The sequence below is a fragment of the Excalfactoria chinensis genome, chromosome 2, assembly GCF_039878825.1.
Source record: "Excalfactoria chinensis isolate bCotChi1 chromosome 2, bCotChi1.hap2, whole genome shotgun sequence".
Lineage (NCBI taxonomy): Eukaryota > Metazoa > Chordata > Aves > Galliformes > Phasianidae > Excalfactoria > Excalfactoria chinensis.
Window position 1 is genome coordinate 91,108,026 of NC_092826.1, and position 21,179 is coordinate 91,129,204.

Genomic DNA, 21,179 nt, shown 5'->3' on the forward strand with positions numbered 1-21,179 from the left:
TCCATATTAAAACTTAAAGAAGTACTTGTATGGTAACTGAGTTATGGCCTGAACCACTAATTGAGCAGCCGGGGAAAAGACCCAGTCAGCCCTGGGAGCAGAGATGAAGGCAATTTACCTGTGGGACCAGAAGGGGTGAAGCCTGGCTCCACCTATGAAGTGAGGGGTGAAGACTGATTGCCACTGTAGATGGATCTCTGGTTGGAAATCCCCCCCTTGTGGAGTCTTTACTGTGAGCATAGATCTTTGGAAACAGATGAACACTTTTCCTTTGAAATACCAACCTATCCACACTGGTCCCTTAGCTGTTATACTTTTCCAATTGTAACAGTACTTCTCTTTCATTTAGATGATTGTATTGGTTTTAAATGTACAGATGGAAACAAAATGTACAGAAGGTATATAAGTGAATGAGTAAAGGGAAAACTCACCAACGGTGGTGCCTTGACTGAAGCAGCTGAGGCAGTCCTCCCTGGTGAGCGATCTCCAAGAGATACTGCTCCAGTGGGAGTCAGCCCTTAAATGAGGTCTCAGAGGGGATGGAGTCAAGCTCCACCCCTTCCGGGAGCACAGCTACATCACTCTCACCTGTGCTCCCACAGCTGACCCCATACTTGCCTCAGCTGATTAATCAGAGGTTCAGGCTGTGATTACCAATCTCCCATACACTCCACCCCTTCACAGCGTGAACCAATGATTAGGTGAGTTTTCCCTTATCACAGAGACCCAACGCGACGCTGATACAATTTCCCGTCGCACCGAATGCTGATGTTATTCAAATGATGATTGGATGGGTATTCACGATCTTCCGTGGGCCAGTGCTTGATAGATGTTACTGGAGACAAGCCATCTCGAGGTGCAGGTCCATTTGCGTTTCATCAGTCCACACAAATTGTTCTCTGATGGTCCTAGAGGCTTAGAATCTTAGGGAGAGTAATACAGATGTTTCAAGGGTACCAGGAGAGGAAGGTCTGCCCTCCAGGGCAAGATACAGGCCGTATTCTTGTCTTGGGTCAATACTTCTGCTCGCACCGGATTATGTCCCGGCCTCCGATACCATACCCTCTGGCCAGATATCTGTGGCTGTATAACTATATCTGGCACCAGAGGAGGAGTCCTGATCTGCCATAGGGACATGATGGGTGTCCCTTTAGCAATAAAGACCGGAGTATTGACCACGATGTCAGTAGGCCATGTACCTATCACCGAGGGGGTAACTGAACCTCCCACCTCCAATAGTCTCCCCCAAGGTGCAAGTAGGCCACACCACTTGGGTCCTACTTGCACCTTCCAGGGCCAATTTATCTTATGGATTCCTGGTTTTAGATTCTCAGGGGCAGGGAGCAGAAGATTATTGTCATTACCAACCTGCGGTTTTACCTCATTATCAGCACCTGTAATTTGAATCCTAAGAGGGGAGGCCCATATAGTGTGTAACATTTTCAGAGCACTGGGTCTGCCATCCCGAGGTCTTTCGTTCAAGTCCCGCAGGGTTTCGTATAATCTTTTTGTCCACCCCTGCAGGGACTGGGAGTCTGTCTTCAGGGCAGCCTTAAGAATACCATTGTAGCGTTCAATAAGGCCTGCCCCTGTTGGATTATATGGCAGATGGAATCGCCATTCAATGTTGTTCTCTTCTGCCCAGCGCTGTATCATCGCTCCAGTAAAGTGAGTCCCTTGGTCGCTCTCGATGACTTGAGGTGTCCCATATGCAGACATCAGTTTAGTGAGTGCCTTAATTGTATATGCTTGATTTGCCTTTGGTACGGGATAGGCTTGCAGCAGTCCACTTACAGTATCAACGCAGGTCAGGGCATATCTCGCCCCCTCAGACCGAGGGAGGGGCCCAATGTAATCAACCTGCCATCTCTGAAGAGGACTATATCCTCTAGCAATGTGGGATGTTGTTTCAGGCAACGGTCTTGGTCTCATCTTCGAGCAAGCGTCACAGTCCTGACATGCTTGGACGATATCAGATAGCTGTACAGGCAGCCCCCATGCTTTAGCAGCTGCCCACATTATCTTTTGTCCAGCATGCCGTAGCTTCTGATGTAACCATCGGGCAATATTTTCGGATTGTGAATTCCCAATCCATCGAACTCGGGCCAGTGTGTCCGCTTCATCGTTTCCTGGTGACTGCAGGGGTTGATGACCAGAGACATGGTAGACACATACCGTCCTGTGTTTGACTGTATTCCAAATGTCTACCCACATGTCTTTCCCCCAGATCGGTCGGGCGTGGATAGTCCATTCCTGGGTAGCCCACTGCGTAATCCACAGAGTAAGCCCCCGGTACACGGCCCAACTATCCGTACAGATGTTCAGGATGCCATCACCAGGTTCTTTAGTTATAACCATCCACACGGCTCGCAATTCTGCCCATTGGCTGCTCTGACCATCCCCCTCATCAAACCAGATTGTCTCAGTAGAGGGATGGTATGCTATAGCTCGCCACTTGCTCGGGTTGCCTCTGCTGGACCCATCCGTATACCAGGCATCTTCAGGAATAGGATATCTTCCTTCCTGAACAGGGCTCTTCTCCGGTGGAGCGACCATTGGTTCTTTCGGCGTATCACTGCGATATGTCACTGGGCCTAGGATCTTCTGTAATTCCTCCTTGAGTGGAGACGAAGACAGGCTGCTTCTTTGACTTAGATAGGCGACCCATCGTGCTACCGTCTGTGCTTGGGCCACCCCTGTCTTAGGAAGGTGAGTTAGATCTCTTACCCACCCCTGGATCGGTAATGTAGTTTTAACTATAACCTCTGCTGTTTGGGTTATTGGCTCTACCGCTTGTAACGCTGAATAGGCAGCCAATAACTGTTTTTCAATCATGCTGTATCTTTCTTCTGCTCCGTGCCAAACCTGAGACCAGAATCCAATGGGGGTTCGAACAGAACTCTGGCGTTGCCACAGGCCCCAGCCAAAACCATCCTGGGTAACATGAACGTCTAGTTCAGCTGGGAGGGTCGGATCAAATATACCCAATGCCTGGGCTTGTTTAACTGCCAGCTTTGCCTGTTGGAAAGCATCTTGTTCTACCTTCCCCCAGTTCCACGATTGACCCTTCTTGGTAAGCTTATACAATGGCCTCAACAACTGAGCTAAGTGAGGTATAAAGGAGCGCCAATACCCCAATATACCTAAGAACTCTTGTAGCTGTTTCGATGTTGTAGGGACTGGGAACGCTTGGACTTTATCCACTACTGCACTGGGTAGTACTTTGGTTTTTCCGGACCAAATTACTCCCAGGAATTTTACAGATAGCCCCGGACCTTGCACCTTCTGTGGGTTTATAGCCCACCCTCTCTTCTGCAGATAAGCTATCAATAAATCTGCTGCTTGTCTCACCGCCTCTAATGAATCGGATGTTAACAGGAGGTCATCGATATAATGATATAAATTTACATTATGTGGCTTCTGCCACTTAGCCAGATCACGCGCCACCAAATTATGACAAAAAGTAGGTGAATGCACGTACCCTTGCGGCAGAACCTGAAAAGTCCACTGCCTGCCTTCCCATGTGAATGCAAACTGGTCTTGTGATTCTTCACTAATTGGAATACTGAAGAATGCATTCGCTAAGTCTAGGACACAGTGATACGTTTTAATTTCTCTACTTAGTGTGTCCATTAGGGAGGCAATATTGGGTACGGCTGCATGAACGGGCGGCGTGACCTTGTTTAATTCCCTGTAATCTACTGTCATCCTCCATGTTCCATCCGATTTTCGCACTGGCCATATTGGGGAGTTGTACGGGCTATGTGCAGGCCTTATAATACCCACTCTTTCTAATTCCTGTACTGTTTTTGTTATTTCATCCTGCCCACCTGGGAGTCTGTACTGTTTTACATTAGTAATCCGACGTGGCTTGGGCAGACAAATAGGCTCATGTTTTGCATGGCCTCTCAATATTGTCTGAATTGCCCGGATACTAATGCATCTCTGCCGCAACCGGAACTCTCCCACTGTTGTGTGGAGAGCCAGACCCCACAAGATATCAATTCCCAATATGTACTCCGGAATTGGAGCAATAGATACCTTGTACTCCCGTGGTGGGAGGCGCCCGACCCCCAATTTTACCCAAGTTTGGGTGACTGGAACGGTCTGTCCCCCAAAGCCTCCAATCATTACTTTGTTCCCTCTGAATTTTGTTGGGTCTCCATATATTATAGATGTTTCCGCCCCAGTATCAACGAGGGCCATAACCTTCTGCACATTTTCTCGGGACCAATATATTGTCAATTCCACATAGGGCCTCCGGTCCCGTCTAGAGGCCCTAGGGTGACTGACGTCCCTCATCACGCCATAAACTGGGCCAGATTCAGGTCTTTTACCTCTGATGCCTCTGGTACTGTGACCCGAGGCACCTGAGGTGGCCTCTTTTTCCTATTTGGCACGATAAAGTCTTCTAGATTCCAAACTGTTGTTGGTCGTCGTTCTATAAGCCTTATCCCCGGTCTTTTGGGGCGGTTTTGAAATTTTTGTTCATCCTTCAGCTGTTTCCACAACTGAAGCAGAACGTGATTGGGCTGCCCATCAATTTTGGCAAATTGAACACCTGCTCGGAGTAGATCATTAAACATTTGTTTTCGGGACACCCTAATGGGTCCCGCCCGAGGGGTTCGTGGAGCCGATCTCCTGGCTCGGGCTATTGGAAAAACTTCAGGATCTTCAATTACTCTAATATTGCGCTTGGTTCTTAGGCGCTCCGTTTCCCCCAGGTCCGCTACCAATTGGGCAGCATGCTGGACTGCTGCCTCTGCGGCCACTAGAGGATTCAATATAGAAACCAATGTTCCATACATATGTGAGGGAGCCTGTTGTAAGATTAGGTCCCTCATTCCCGCGGAAAACTTCACCATGTCCGGACTAACAGATACATCTTCATAGACAGCCTCTCGCATGCCTAGTTCCCGGATATAATTTTGTAGGTCTTCCATAGAAGACCACATTCCTGTATGTATTGGCATGTCTGTTTTATTTGACCATACCATACGGCAGGCAGCCATTATCCAGTCTACGATCGAATGATTCTCTTCAGGGAACTGGGACCCTGAGTACAATCTCTGCCTCAGGGCAGGATGGACTGTTATTGTTGCTAGCTTAGATACCTCGGAGCCGTTAACTATTACACTTTCTGCTCCCGAGTCCCATAATCGTAGCAGCCAGGCTGGGACACTTTCCCTCGGTCTTTGCCTGAAGCGCTGTACTAGATCCATAAGTTCGGTGGGTGTGTATGGACGTGCTGTTACGTGTAAATAGGAGTCAGCAGGGGTCCATTGATCAGGAGGCACCCCTGCTGGTCGCTCCTGGACTTTTTTTGTTTTTTGAGTTACCATAGGACGGACTTCTAATAAGTCCGTCTTAAGTGGCTCTTCTAGGTCAGATTTAGTGACCTTAGTTTGATCCGATGTTTCAGGATCCTTACTATCATCCATTGTAATATATCTAATTTGGGGGGTGTTTGAAAAAAATGATGAATTTTTCCCCGTTAATAGATTAATTTCGCCCTCCAATTTTTCAATGCGGGCTTTTAATAATTGATTTTCATGTTCAATCTTATCTGATTTAACCTCTGCCTGATTTAAAGCATTCAATAAAGGCCAAGCAGCCATGGATGCAGCCATTTGCCTTTCTTTGGTTGTCAAAATATCTTTTTGCAACCCCTGAAAGTATTCAGTTAGATGGTAAGGGGACATATTGCCCGTTACCCGTAAGGGCCCCCATTGTTCGATAATCGTCGCTAATTGAAAATATGGGGACGCCTCAAACCCTGGTATTTGTCCAGGGAGGATTTTCCCTAAGGGGGTGATCTTCTCCCCCTTGAACCAGCTAAACACATTCCATAGGAAAGACATTTTTTTTTTCCGATATTTGCAGGCTCCTGCCTGGCTCGCCAAATGTATTGGTTTTAAATGTACAGATGGAAACAAAATGTACAGAAGGTATATAAGTGAATGAGTAAAGGGAAAACTCACCAACGGTGGTGCCTTGACTGAAGCAGCTGAGGCAGTCCTCCCTGGTGAGCGATCTCCAAGAGATACTGCTCCAGTGGGAGTCAGCCCTTAAATGAGGTCTCAGAGGGGATGGAGTCAAGCTCCACCCCTTCCGGGAGCACAGCTACATCACTCTCACCTGTGCTCCCACAGCTGACCCCATACTTGCCTCAGCTGATTAATCAGAGGTTCAGGCTGTGATTACCAATCTCCCATACAATGATGCAGTACATACTATCTGTGACACCAGTTTTCCCTATATAGAGTTCACATAACAGAAAGTGCTGTAGGTCTCCAAAAAAAGGATGTGAAGGCAAACCTAAGCATTGCATCCAAAACCACAGCACTTAGAGGAGAAAAATGATCTTCTGCTCTGTGCTGACCTAGTAATGAGTCTCAAGTTGCAGCACAAATGGGAATTTAGGTTCAGATCTGAACTGTGACATGCAGTGCATCATGCCATATTGTTAACTTTTTTTGCTTTAATGCCGGTCATCCTGACAGCTAGCTTCTCTTTCTTACCATGCTTGTGTCAGCCATCAGAACTTAAGTATGTTTAAATAGCAGATTAATCACCTTCCTTGAAACATTAACAATTCCCTTATGTTTTATTTACAAAATCTTGTGTTTCCCTAGTGCTTTTACTACTACACATTCACTTAAAACAAGATTGTTTATTATTTATCTCCTTTTTTTCATACCTCAAATCAAAAATTCATTTTGCCTGTCTAAGAATACTAGACATACTGAAAACCTTTGCAGTTTCCAGAAGACAGAACGTATTTTCTATCACTGTTTTTGGATTTAGTGAATAATTGCATTTTCTGAAAATTATTTTAAGAAAGCAGAAAATGCCTCTATTTGTAGAAGAAGAAATACTCCTTGATTACTAATGCAATTCAATCATTTATTTTTGTTTTATCCTGATTCTCCTGATTTACAGAAAACATTATTAACAGTTATGAGGCACAGAAATATTTAATGATGTTGTAACACCTAAAGCAGAATGCTGTTACACTGTCATAGGCATTATTCAAGTGATCATCACTGATTGGCAGCAGGTGAGTTATCACACCAAACACATTTGCAACAGACAGAAGATTAGTTCTTTAGTAATACTATTCCAAAGTGCATATGTTTTTAAAAATAGGGCCCTGCCACCAAATAAGAATTGCATACTATGGGAGTAACAGAAACTGAATGCAATCAGTGCCAAGCTAGCAGTGAAATATATGGCTACTACCATGTTGCACATTTAGAGAATGTAGTTGCAGGTCGACAAAATTTGTAACTTGGTGTATGTATCCAGAAATTCCATTTGTAGCCTGTGCCACTGGAATACATCTAGTCAACATTATGTGACAACTAGAAGCTTTAAAGATACTGCATACTCTTTGCCCTTCAAACTAATGAAACAGTATTAACAATGTCAGCTGTGCTATTCCCTCATTCAGCATTACACTGGAAGTGGCATAGTGAAGTGGATGAATAGTGGTGGTCAGCTGCACAATAATTTTACACCAGGAAACTCATGTTTCTGAAGATAAATATGAATATTCTGTGGTGAAGAGAATATATTTTTCATTGGTGGTTTGTTTTTTCACTATGGACTTGTTCTTACTTAATAAAATATCCTACTCTGCAGAAGACAATGAATAAAGAAGAGAAGATTAACCAGACAAATCCTAATCCCTCATATTCCCAAACCTGAAAAAATAGCATTTAAAAAATGAAGGAATTAATCCTGGGGATAGTAGAATTTGCAGTATATAACAAAGTAGTATAGTTTATAACAATGGGAATGGATGAACACCTGAAACAGAGATGCAGCTTTGTGAAGCTTAAGATTATAAAGAGGCAGAAGAAAACAGGAATAAAATCTACTTATAAATTACTTCATTAGGATATTTCAGGACCTTTTCCTGTTCCTGACCCTCAGTTAGTGGAGGAGCTGAAGGTAATGATCAGCATTTTCTATGGCAATGTTTTCAAATAACAACCTTCAACTATACCATATATATTCCCTTCCAAGCCATTATATGTGTGGTGTGGTGAGCAGCACTATGGGAAGTCATCCTGCCCCTGTACTTGGCATTGGTGAGGCCTCACCTCGAGTACTGTGTTCAGTTTTGGGCACCTAAGCACAGGAAAGACATGGAGGTATAGGAGCAGGTCCAGAGAAGGGCAATGAGGCTTGTGAAGGGCTTGGAGAATCAACCCTACAAGGAGAGGCTAAGGAAGCTGGGGCTGCTAAGAAAGTCTGGGGAAAAGAAGGCTGAGGGGAGACCTTATTGCTCTCTTCCAGTATCTGAAAGGTGCTTACAGTGAGAGTGGGGCAAGTCTCTTCTCATTGGTGGCAAGTGATAGGACGAGGGGAAATGGCCTCAAGTTGCGCCAGGGTAAGTTTAGGTTGGATGTTAGGAAACACTTCTTTACAGAAAGGGTAGTCAAATACTGGAATAGGCTCCCCAGGGAGGTGGTTGAATCGCCGTCCCTGGACGTGTTTAAGAGCCATTTGGATGTGGTGCTCAGGGATATGATTTAGCAGAGGGTTGTTAGAGTTAGGGTACTATGGTTAGGCTGCAGTTGGACTTGATAATCTTCAAGGTCTTTTCCAACCTGGGTAATTCTATGATTCTATATGCATTTATAGAACAGGTACTATCAGGACAGTGGTTATTCCTTCAAATGTTAAATTGGAAACTTACTTTCAATTTCTCATTTCAATATACTATGTTTATAAAGAGTCAGAAGAATATAAATCATGACTTTCAAGGTATTTAAAACTTCCTTTATTAAAATAAAATTATATTTATTGGTCTTAGCTATTATTTTTCTTTATATTTCTGTATTCTGAAAAAGCCCTGTGAACATGAAGATCAAGTTCTTGATACTGGCAGGGTGAATATGGATGTTCTTGCGTTACCAAAATTCATCTTTGTTAGGATCCAACTGAAACCGTCATAGGATTCTTAAAGCTCTATTTTTAATCATGTACTTAACCTTTTGCAAATGCGTAAATAACATGAGCTGTCTTGGGTCTACATCTGTAAAAACAGAACTGAATCAATAATTCATTTTGTGCAGATCTATGAGATGGTTGTCAGGTCTTTCAGTAACTAGTCTTAAACAAGTAGCCTAGATATGAAAGGTTGAGCCATGACCCATCTGAGCCATTCAGCTCTTGCAGCCCTTTTATTCTCCAAAAATATCTAGAGAAAATTTCCAGTCAGAGTACTTAAATGTAACAAAGAACTCAGCACTTGGGCATGGGGTGATGTTGGAGGCAGCTTGGTGATGTTATGTTGTGCTGTGAATGGGTTAAAAATTCAGCTTAAAAAGAATCAGTGCAAAGTCTAGACCTGCATTCTGTGTCAGAGTTGCATCTGTGTGGTTGCCTGACTGTGCTGCTGCTTCAGCAATTCAGGAGGTGATTTTCCTTTCAGAGTTCTGTCTACTCACTCTGCAGTCAGCATATTTTATGTAGTCAGCATATTTTATGTAGTCAGCATATTTTAAGCTTAGCACACACAGTGTTTCTTACTTTCTCTTTTGTGTTTCTTCCATTCCTTCTTTTCACTTTGCAGTACTCAGTGTGTTGTTTTCTACTGTTTTAGTTTTCCTTTTCTTCCCTTCACTCTTTCATGTAAATTTTTCTCCGAGTATTTTCCCTCTTGTATGCCTATGCCCATGCACCATCTTCTTCTAAAACATTAGCTCATTAGAATAATAAGGAAAGAGACAGTTTTAGCTGGATTCAAACAACAATTCATCATTGTTAAGATTATTTAGGAGGCAGTACTGTCATACTGTAGTAGTTTCTTAGACACACAGATCTTTCCAAAGAGCATCTTAAAGCACACAGAACCTCTTTGAAAACAAATTAATTAAATGAGATGATCACAACTATTACATTAAGCAAATTAATAGATTTTTATCTTGATATTTTTGTTAATGATTATTTGTGAGGAAAAGTGTCAAGTGGTGTCAACCACCTTCTTGGTGGTTTTTTTTTTTTTTTTTTGTTTGTTTGTTTGTTTTTTGGTTGTTTTTTGCCCGCAGTGTTATTCCAGTTGCTGAATGCTTCACCCTAGGTCCTACATCTACTTGCTTTAATTAATGGAAGAACAGTCTGGCTGAACATGAAGACAGCTCTGGTCTGAGTGCCCTGATCCAGAGATGAAAATACATACAATTTCCAGTTACTTAACAAAACCACACCATGTAGTTTTTTCTGTTTTCTACAGCACTGACTTTGAGAGCACTAGGAAAGAGTTCATAGCTCTCTTGCTATACAGCCATTTTAAAGACCTTTGATTTCCTATTTCACAGGACTGTAACACATTAAGTTTTAAAAGCAGAACAGATAAAAAAGTTATCTTTGAAAAGTCATGTTAGCTACAAGGTCAATTGCTTTTCCACATAAAAAATTGATGCATGGGGTTCACAGATTGCTGTCTTGCACAAATTAAAGAAAAGCCTGCAATTTTCTGAATTAAGCACTTCACTTAGTTTAAACAACCACATTACCCTACAAGGCACTTAGAGGAAATAATACCCTCTCTCTCTGAGAAGTGGAAAAATGTACCTTGATTGCTGTAAATGTTGTGGGAATAATTGAATCCTGAAGTGAGTAACCCTGGAAATTTATTTAAAAGGTCAGTAGTGGAGAAACTGAGCAATAGAAACTAGGATGGCCTAAAAAGAACACAGTTTGAGATGGATATACCTTGCCTCTCAAGTTCATGTGGGGAGCTGATCTGGAAGGTGCTGCACTGGGGAATAATGGTGAGTTTTGTTAAGGGAAGGAAAATGTACAAAGGGTTACATCAGTTACATGCCCAGCAAGTGTCCTGCTGCAAAAGTTACACATATCATTGTCCCAAGTGCTTATACTTTTTACTGTTCTCTGAAAATACCTAATGAAATAACCAAGTAGAAAATGAAACCTTACCTATGACTTTTCCTAAGAAGAGTGCCTTTGGGGAATTGAACTGAATGTCCGATGCTGCTGGCAGACTATAAGCTGCTGGAGGATAGTGATCAATCTGTGAAAAGAAAAAAAAAAAAAAAAAAAAGTGATGGATATTTCAAACTGATCCTCCTGCTTACAGTGAGACCAAATGAGGCCTACTTTCCCAGAGTTTATGCCAATACAACTCAGTCTGATACGCTCTGCATCATTTTGATAAAGAGGAAATAACAGTTAATACTCCTCCTACATCTGCTATCTGTAAGGTACAGAAAGCTTGGAAAGAACAACATTGGATACTTCTGCTTTCCAGTTGTTGTAGAATTATTTCAGCTTGTACTTGCATACTTCCATATAATTATTTAAAACAACAAAAATAACATCAAAATCAAAAAAACAGCATGCTAAGCAAATGCATGATTTTCAACTGGGACCTGTTGTCTCACTCCAATTTATGGGAGGGAGAAGAGGTTCTTTGATATATGTGTACCTGGAGAGATTAAGCAACAACAGTTCAAAAGTCGATCTGACCTTTTTATTACAAATCTTAATTAAGGAGACAGGGAAGGGGAGGTGGGCGATAGAAGAAAGTGAGAATTACGTAAAGTGGGGGTAGTCACAACCAGGATACAGCAGCAGTCCCATTGCAAGATGTTCCAGTGGTCCAAGGCAAAAGCGCACTAGGAGAGAGCAGCAGCAGCATGGCTGGCCTTGGGCAGCAAGCAGGTAGCAGGAAGGAGCCACAGGGTAAGTCCAGGAGTAAGCAGCAGAATTCAGGTAGCAGGTCCAGGAGGGTCTGTCAGCGAGCCAAACATCCGTAGTGAGGGATTTGATGGTAGACACCTTGTTCTTCTTCAGCACACATTGTGAGGAATCTGATGTCAGAAAACCTCTCTTGTTCTTCAGCATGCAGGCATCTTCTTCAGCATGCAGGTCTCAGGTAAACCCTTCTTGTTCTTCAGCATGCTGGCATCTTCCTTTTTTCCTGCTTACATGACATTCCTGGGTGTACCCCCTGAGATGACCATCTTCCTCAAGATATGTCCACGCAAAAGACTGCTTTCCAGCCATTAAGCTGCAGCTTATCTCTCCCTCCTTGACCATGGCCTTGTCCACCCATGTCCCTCAGACAAAGGGTTTCTCAAAACTTGACCTTGCTTGAATCTGTGTCCTTCAGTAAGCTTTTAGTCAATGGTGTAAAAGAATAATCTCTTACATCTGTATACTGCTAAATTTAGATTTACACTCTCTGCCCATATGAGAATGTCTGGGAATTTGAGAATAATGCAGGCATTGTCCATTCTTCTTCCTTCTTTGAAAATTCATAAATTAATGATGTACATTCTTGCACTTCATGTTTATTATTTTCTTGTTGAAAATGCTGTTCCTCTTATTTGTGATGACACATGGAGAAATCTAAGAAGTACACACTAAAGTTATCAATGTAGCTAAATAATTTATTCTATAGGAAACTACTTGATATGGCACAGCAATCAGTTTATCCTGAAGCATTTTTTCCTGTTTTTTTTTCTTTTCTTTTTTTTTTTTTTTTTAATGTAAGAAAAACTTGTGGAGAGGAAGAAAAATAATAAATGGCCTATACTAGTAATAGAACTATTAAGCTAGTTAGCTAGTTCAATACAACACAATAGAATTTTGATGCTTGTAATTAGGGAAAGATGGATGAACAGATTGATGCACAAAACCTGATCCTCCTCTCTCTCATATGCCAAGATTTTAACTGCATGTGACTTCTTTACCTGCAGTAGTACTCTTTCTGACACATTCTAATGCACAGAATTTGTCTTCTAGATTCTCCTTTCATGTCATGTATATGACAAAATAAACTGCATATTACTGGGTTCTCTGGTACTTACCAACACTAATAACATTTCCAAAATCAGTCAGGGAATGCTAAATATTTATTTTATCATGACATGGAAACTGACTGGTGGGTTTGATTAGATACTTGTGTCCACAAGATTTACCTTAAAATGAAAAATTAATTTAACTGACAAATCACTGTGAGCTTTTACATGTGAAGTGAGGAGTTAGAAGATACAGGATTTAGAAGATTAATAGTATTGTTCAGTTCAGCTTTTTCAAGCTCAAGACAATGTACATTTCATTTAGTTTTTGGAAGTGCTTGATTAGCTCAACTTTTTGTTAGCCCAAGGAAGCACTACCCTATTGTGAGCTATCCCAAAAGGAAAGTTATCTCCCGCCAGCAGAGAAGGGACCAATGAGAGAACAATGGAAAGGGGAACAATCATAAGTAACTGCAGAGGCATTCAAGGTAAGGGGAATGCTCTAAACTGAGACAAAGTTTGGAAGGACACAGTGATGAAGACTACTAACTTCATCCAGGAATGACCACCAGATGGGGAGGAAGACGTTGAGCCTTCATCCAATGACCACCAGCGGGGGCTACAACGCACAGGCCAGGAGGAGGGACATTATGTAAACAGTTTCTTGGAAAAGGACAGAATATGTGTTCTTGGAAATCTGCTGATTATGCATGAGCTTGGCTTTTAAAATGTAATGCTTCTGTTTGAGGGTGCTCAAGTTAGGAGGAGCGATCCCTTTTGGAGTTAGAATAAAAATGATATATTAGATATGCAAAGTTATGGCTTGTTTCTTTGCAATACTGGTTGCTGGAAAAATACTAGGCTACCTTCTATCCATGCAATACAAAAACAGCTTTGAGGTCTAGCTCTATAATTTGGGTTCAGAATACCTAATAGAAATCATAAAGCTTAGTTATTTTAGATAATCAAATATACTATGTTTGCTAAGAAGCTCTTCTGAGGTCATGTAAAAAATTCTTCAGGAATCAAAAGTAACCCTTACTTTGTCCTACCAGACACAGTTCTCTGGCTTTTTATTTGCATTTTAAACAAGTGAAAAGATACCATTAAGTTATGACCGATATCAGAATAATGACATTATAAGAGGTCTGGTCTGATTGTAATGCCTTCCATTATATTATGTTGACCCACAATGTGAAAGCCGGATTTTGACAGTTTGCCAGTGGAGGTTGAATCTTCTTGAATATTCCATTAAATTTTGTTACCATGTGACAGATAGCAGAAGAGGGGCAGTTGGGCAAAATGTTATCTGACAAGGAAGTGCATATGAAACAATGAGTGTAACTGAACTCCTTTATGTGGAAAAAATGGCACCCACTGACACTCATGGGCTCTTGCTGAGTGTTTATGGACACCCAACAGTGAATGTTAGCACAGTGAGTTGGTGGTTGGTGCATTTCAGCAATGGTGACAGAAACAGTGAATCACCTCTTCTGTTGCAGGTGACATGTGCATGTCACAAGTATGACATGTAGTTCATCACTGGTGATAATGCATATCTAATGGTGTGGTGACTGTGTTGAAAAATATTTTATAGCTGAGAATGTGCTCTATCAAATAGTGTTATTGAGTTCTAGTGTTTTAGTTTCCATGGAAATAAATAAAAGGCATTAAGTTTCCACAGAAACAAATAGGAGGCATTACTTTCAGAGCTACCTATGCATATGGTAACCAGTTCTGTGTCTTTGGAAACAGGATGGTGTCAGAGTGTGGTGAAGGAGGAAAAAACAGGGTTCTAGGGCTGTGCTGCCCTCTCTCCTCAGTCTTCTGTTTTTCCAGTTTAATGAGAAATCTATACCTGCATGAGCACAACAGCCAAGCACAGGAATATCCACATGCATGCCTATGCACTGAAGTCCTTCAGTGACATTTCTGTGACAAAGCTTGAAGTGATAGACTGCAGCAGGCATTTCAGAATGGATTCAGTTATTAAATGTTTTAAGGGTTTAACAACTCTATTTGCAGTTTTGGGTTGTTTTGGTTGTGGGTTAAAATAAATATCCACTTTAAAGTTGTTGATACTTATTTCCTGCCCCTGTCATCACTACAGGGCAAGTACTTCTGATTAGCAGTAGATCTAATGCCTGCTCCACTGACAGCTTTGGCTTCTCCTATTGACTTGTGGAAATCAAACTCAATAACCCAGAGTTTGATTATAAAGCAGGTATGTTTATTTCAGCTTTGCGCAGCACCGGATGCAAGGGGGATCGCTCCACCAAAATTGCACACCGACTTGTAAAATCATGGCACAGATATAGGTACACCTAATACATAGTCAAAGATTTCCTGGAATTCGGATACATATTCAATAGTTCTTTAAGCATGCAGACCCCCCTCTTGTTATCGACCATCTTATCAGTGAGATGCAACCCCTTTTCTGATGTTAAAACATCTAATCCCCTCCTTGCCAGATGTCTCAGGGAGGTCTCACTCCTTATCTGTATCCTTCCTGCTCTCCCAGACCCATTGTCTCTGATCCTTATTATTCGAACTAACTTCTAGATTCCTTTTCCAACCTACAAACTACCTTTAACTATCCCCCTTTAGCCCATCTTTATTCTAAATTCCAGCGGAGCCTCTGTCTCTCACTTCTCCGTTCACTATACTAAGGGGAAAACCTGCATTTCTTTCCACATCCAACTTTATGGGATGTAGGATGCACTCTTCTCTCCAGGGACAAGGCATGAAATACTGCACCACAGTACAGCCGTGAGTGAGTGATGAGGTTCCTCTTGCTTTAATTGCTTTTCTTTGTTCTAAACTAGCATTATTATTATTATCTTTTTTCTTTTCTTTTCTTTTCTTTTCTTTTCTTTTCTTTTCTTTTCTTTTCTTTTCTTTTCTTTTCTTTTCTTTTCTTTTCTTTTCTTTTCTTTTCTTTTCTTTTCTTTTCTTTTCTTTCCTTTCCTTTCCTTTCCTTTCCTTTCCTTTCCTTTCCTTTCCTTTCCTTTCCTTTCCTTTCCTTTCCTTTTCTTTTCTTTTCCTTTTTTTTTTTATTTTTTTATTTTTTTATTTTTTTTTTTTAAGAATTTAAAAGAGGATTTTTTGAGGTCATGAGTTAAAGAAAACCACACTGAATTCTTTCCAAAGTTGTGTTTTACTGCCACCCAGTACTCAATTAAGCAGCTGGAACTGAGCTATCTGCAATCTTAATATGAAATATTGGGCTATCAGTTTAATAAAAGACACATAATAAAATACTGGTGTCAAATGACATTTGAAAAAATATATTAAGTTATTTAATGAAAATTAAATAGAACCTCTGAATACACAAATTATAATGCCATGAATTTATATTAAAATATAGTTATTAAGTTACATGTAAGATTTTTCATTGCTGCTATTTTTCTTTAAAAAAGAAACCATTGACTTCCTTTTGGGCTTAATATAGACACACAGTGTGGCTTTGAACACTACACAAATGAAAGTAGATGGCAGTTTCTGAGGAAACTGCAGATTCAACTCTCAAGTCACATCACACCAACCACACTGTCTTTATCTGAAATTGCTGGGATTTAAGCAGAAGTTCAATAAAATGCTATTTCTTTTAAAGTACTGTTCACTTGGACAATGCTACTAATCTTAACAGTAGTGCTTAGATTAACAGGCAAGTCAATCTAAGGGCAAATATACTGTGAACCATGTCATTCTCAGAAAAATCATGTGATTATGTAAAAATCTATAAGATATGTATATGAACACGTTTTATTCAGTGCAGGTGTATCTACATCTGTGTTGTTGTCAAACCAGTCTGTCAGTATATGCTATTAAGCTAAGGTTTTTCTTAATGCTGAAGCCATTTTATAAGAAAAATTTTCAAAATGATATGCAATAATAATGCTGTAGGTCTTACCCTTGCAACATCTGAAGTCAACAGAGCTTTAATATTGTGTTTAGTAAGAGCAGAATAATGAAGGGGATGTGTTATCTTCATTAGCAATGCACATGGACTGCTTTGAAAGTAATATCTCCCATTTTTTTAATGTTGGCCAGCAATTTCAGAGGTAGATGTTGGTGGTATGGCAGTAGAAGTTGAACCTTCCTGTCATTATCCCATTAAATTTCATTGCCATGCAATGGATGATAACAGACGGGCAGTTGGATACAATGAAGTCTGACATGGAAGTGTGTATGAAAAGAAGGTGTGTAATAAAATTCCTTCATGTGGAAAAAATGGCACCCATTGACATTCATGGACTCCTGATAATGATTTAAGAAGAACCAACAGTGGATGTCAGCATAGTGAGCTGGTGGGGTGGTGTATTTCAGCAGTGGCAACAGACAGTGGCTCACCTCCACTGTTGCAGGTTTTTACAAGTGTGGCATGCAGGATTTTATTCATTGCTGGTGAAAATGCATAGCTAATGGTGCTGACTATGTTGAAAAATAATGTTCTGTGCTCTATCAAATAGCATTATTGAGCTCTCTATATCTGTTCTGGTTTCCATGGAAATAAATAAGAGGCATTATGTTTGAAGCAACCTACATAGTATTTATCTTCTGTATTACTGCAGTGATATATCAGCTGTATTAAAAACCTTGTTCAGTGCTGGACAATGGCCCTTTGTGGTAAACACTGTAATACTGCAGAACAATAAGATGGTTTCTATTAAAAAATACTTACAAATTTAGAATAGACTAAGCATGAGAGCACAAGCTAAAAAAAGACAGTGTGCGGTTATACAAACATAGCTCCTCCTGAGCACAACAGTACTGTAGGACAAAGCAGGAGGGTGCCTTTAATACTTTATCTTTTTTAATACAACCAGAAATGAGTAAATTTGGTTGGCAGTTATGGCAATCCTTAGGATGATCAAAGTCAATCTCACTGCATACTCCTTCCTTAGTGTGGCACTGGTATTTCACTGATCTTTTTCTGCCAGAGTAGGCCCTTGACAGAGGTTATTGCAGATCAAATCAGAGCAAGAACTCAGATAAGCCAGAGGCTGTAAATAAATAGTAGACCAGATAAAAAGTTAGGACCATAAACTCCATTTTTTACTGGCTTAGACCTGCAGCCACACTGCTCATTTGGAACACAAGGAGACATATACCTTACTGGCACAGTGCAAGGCAAATGTAAGGTTTGCACTGAGTTTTGAGCAAGAAGTTCAAAATTAGATAGAATTTCTGTAGTGTTTTAGATTCCACTCAAGCCACTTCAAATCTGTTTTGCCTGTTTAATGCACTGGCTTAACCTATTGCAGGTTTTTAAAAGTCAGCTGCAGTTTCTTATTTTTTTATTTTTTATTTTTCCCAAGGATTTAAGTAAGAAATAAGAAATACAGATACAGTAATAAAAATAGATACACTTTAGAAAACATGTATATCTGCTTAAATACTCAAGTACATTATGTCAGTAAACTTCTATATTTTTCTGGTCATTGTTATTGAGTAAATTATGTAATTTGCCTCAATGTAAAAAGCAAACAAAAACAATTAAAAAACTAAACATTAAACATTTTGATAAATTTTAAATGGAAATCTAAATGTATCAGAGGCACTGATGGGAAAAGGGACACTATTTACCCCTGCTGCCTGCATTTGAAACTCTGTTGCTTCTTTCAGATATCTGCAGACCATTTATTGCTTTTTTTTTTTTTTTTTTTTTTTTTTTTTTTTTAATAGATGAGTTGCATCAAATGTTAATGGAAGCAATATAATTCCATATTATTTAAGTTAGAGGTCTACCTAAAGATGACTTTCATAGGTCATTAATTTGCCCAACGTGCTGCTATATAATGGAAAAAACCTATTTCATGTTGAGGTTTGATGCTTTTAGGTTTAATGTTAGAATGAAGTAAATAATGATACTTTTGTTATCTCTTTGTTTCTTTAACATGAATAAAAATTGATGCCAAAACAGCAATCATACAGGGTAAGGAGAATATGCACACATTCAGCTTTGGAAATACATTATAGAATCACAGAATCATTAGAGTTGGAAAGGACCCTTAAAGGTCATCTAGTCCAACACTCCTGCAGTGAATGGAAATATTTACAGCTAAATCAAGTTGCTCAGATTCCCATCCAGCCTGATCTTGAATGTCTCCAGGGATGGACCATGTACCACATCTCTGAGCAAACTTTTCCAGTGTCTCACCATTCTTATTGTAGAAACAACCTCTTTATAAATCCCCCCTATTCTAATTTGAAACTACTGGAATACAGTTGGCTTTCTGGGCTGCAAGGGAACCCCTACCATCCACCAGTATCCTCAAGTCACATTTGGCAGGGCTGCTCTCTATCCTTTCATACCCCAGTTTGTATTGATACTGCGTGTTGCCTCAACCCAGGTGCAAGACCTTCCACTTGGCTTTGCTTTGTGGAACGTCATAAAGCTCTCTTGCACCCAGTGCTGAAGTCTATGTAGGTCTCTCTGGGTGGCACTCTGTCAATCAGGTGTGTTGACTGCACTATACAGCCTGGTGTCATCTGCTAAGTTGCTGAGGGTACGCTAAATCCCCCTGGTAATGTCATTGATGAATATATGAAACATGGATGTTCAGGTTTCTCAGATGGTTGCAAACCTGATCTATGCTTACAGAGGGAGAGACATTGCTGCCCCACTCCCTACCTTCTGAACCATTCACTGGAGGGCTGTGTGATGAGCAGTTGTTAGTGAAGACTGGAGCAAGAAATTGTTGAGTACCTCAGCCTTCTCCTTGTATGTATTGATGTGGCCATTTTCTGGTTGATGTACCTGTTTATACAGTGCCTTTATTTTTCTTCTTTGCAACCCTTGTCAAATCCAGTTCCAGTTAGGCCTTATCCCTTCGCAACATGCTGATCTGCATCCCCAGGAGCATTCCCATAATCTTCCCAGGCTATCTATTCCCACTTCCACTACCTGTACATTTTCTTCTTGCTCTTCACCTGTAAAGCAAGTCTCAATTCAGCCTTGCCACTCTCTTGCCTTCTTTTCCTGATGTGCTGCATTTTGGGGGGTGGAGATCTTTTGCACCCTAAGAGAAGCTTCCTTAAAGATTTGCCAGCTCTTCTCTGCTCCCTTGTCCCCAAGGACAGATTCGCAGGGGGTTTTGTTGACTAAACACCTGTAAAACTCGAAGTTGGCTTTCCTAAAATTAAGCCACCTGATTTCACTCTTCCTCTGTCCTGTATTCCTAAGGAGTGTGAATTCCATCACTGCATGGTCACTATAACTCAGACAGCTTCCAGTCTTGGTATCACTGGTCAGTTAATTAGCATCGGTGAGTGACAGGTCCTGTATTGCAGCGCTCCTTGTGGAGCTCTTTATCACTTGTCTCAGGAAAATCAGAGTTTCTATTTCTTTATATTTGGAAAGGACATTTGGAAAGGTTACGGGAATTATCTACTTGATCAGTATAAGCTCTGATTTATTTTCAAAATGTCTCATATCAATAGCTTTTTATATTACATGGTCATATTTTTTCAGCTCTGAGATATGAAAATTTTCTTGTGACTTCTGATTGAGTACAAGAGCTTAGTTGCATTTAGTTGCTATGGCTAAACTGAGTGCTAATGCATTAAACAAGCAGATGTATTTCATAGCTCTGCTCTAGAAAATGATGTGTTTGCCTTTCTGTTGCTCTCCTTTTGAGTAATATATTGCAGTATGGCAATACTTTATAGAAATAAAGTATCTCTAGGAATTTTAAATAATTCATTTTAGAAGGATAATCTCTGCTATTAATGGAACAAATGATTTTCTTTTTCTATATACACTGCTTCTTTTTCTGATTATTAGAAAAAGAAGATTACAGTCAGATATTAGCTATGGTTTACATATTTCATGAGGTTTATGTCCTCGATATGTTCAGTTCAACTGCTACATAATTTGTGCATACTGTCTGGCTGGTTTATTTCAAATTATGCCCCACCTCACTTAAGCTTGCTAAATACTAGCTAAATCAGTCATTAAATTAATCTTTGCATTACCCCACAGTATGTTGTGGATGTATGTTTGCCTACAAAATGAAGGAAATTGATAAATAATGATGTTTTGGTGATATAACTACCATTACCACATCTAGTCCTAGGGCAAACATTTTCAAAATGAGACAAAATGAAACAATTTTTTGAAGAAGAGTTAGTAATTAATTTTATAGCTCAAAAATATCAGACTTCTCATGACAAGATAAAATAATTCAATTTATTTAGCTTCTTACAGACAAGGTGAAAAGGTGTTTTAATTAGCATCCCTAAGAATATGTGAGGAGGAATGACATCTGACCAAACAACTATAATCTATCAGGCATAGATATAAAGTTCTCAAAATTAAATGCTGATGTTCAATGAATTAAAATGTAAATTAGTTGCATATACTTTGCAGTGTTTACTCTTAATCATTGGAAGATA

General features: G+C 40.3%; 1 protein-coding gene across 3 annotated transcripts in view; it reads right to left on the reverse strand.

The window, feature by feature from the left end:
- Positions 1–21,179, reverse strand: part of CNTNAP2 (contactin associated protein 2) — a 624,497-nt gene that overhangs the window by 56,977 nt on the left and 546,341 nt on the right. For all 3 annotated transcript variants that reach the window (XM_072329823.1, XM_072329822.1, XM_072329821.1), the window contains one exon: positions 10,954–11,047. In XM_072329823.1, the coding sequence (XP_072185924.1) occupies positions 10,954–11,047 (94 nt within the window). The remainder of the gene's footprint in view (positions 1–10,953; positions 11,048–21,179) is intronic.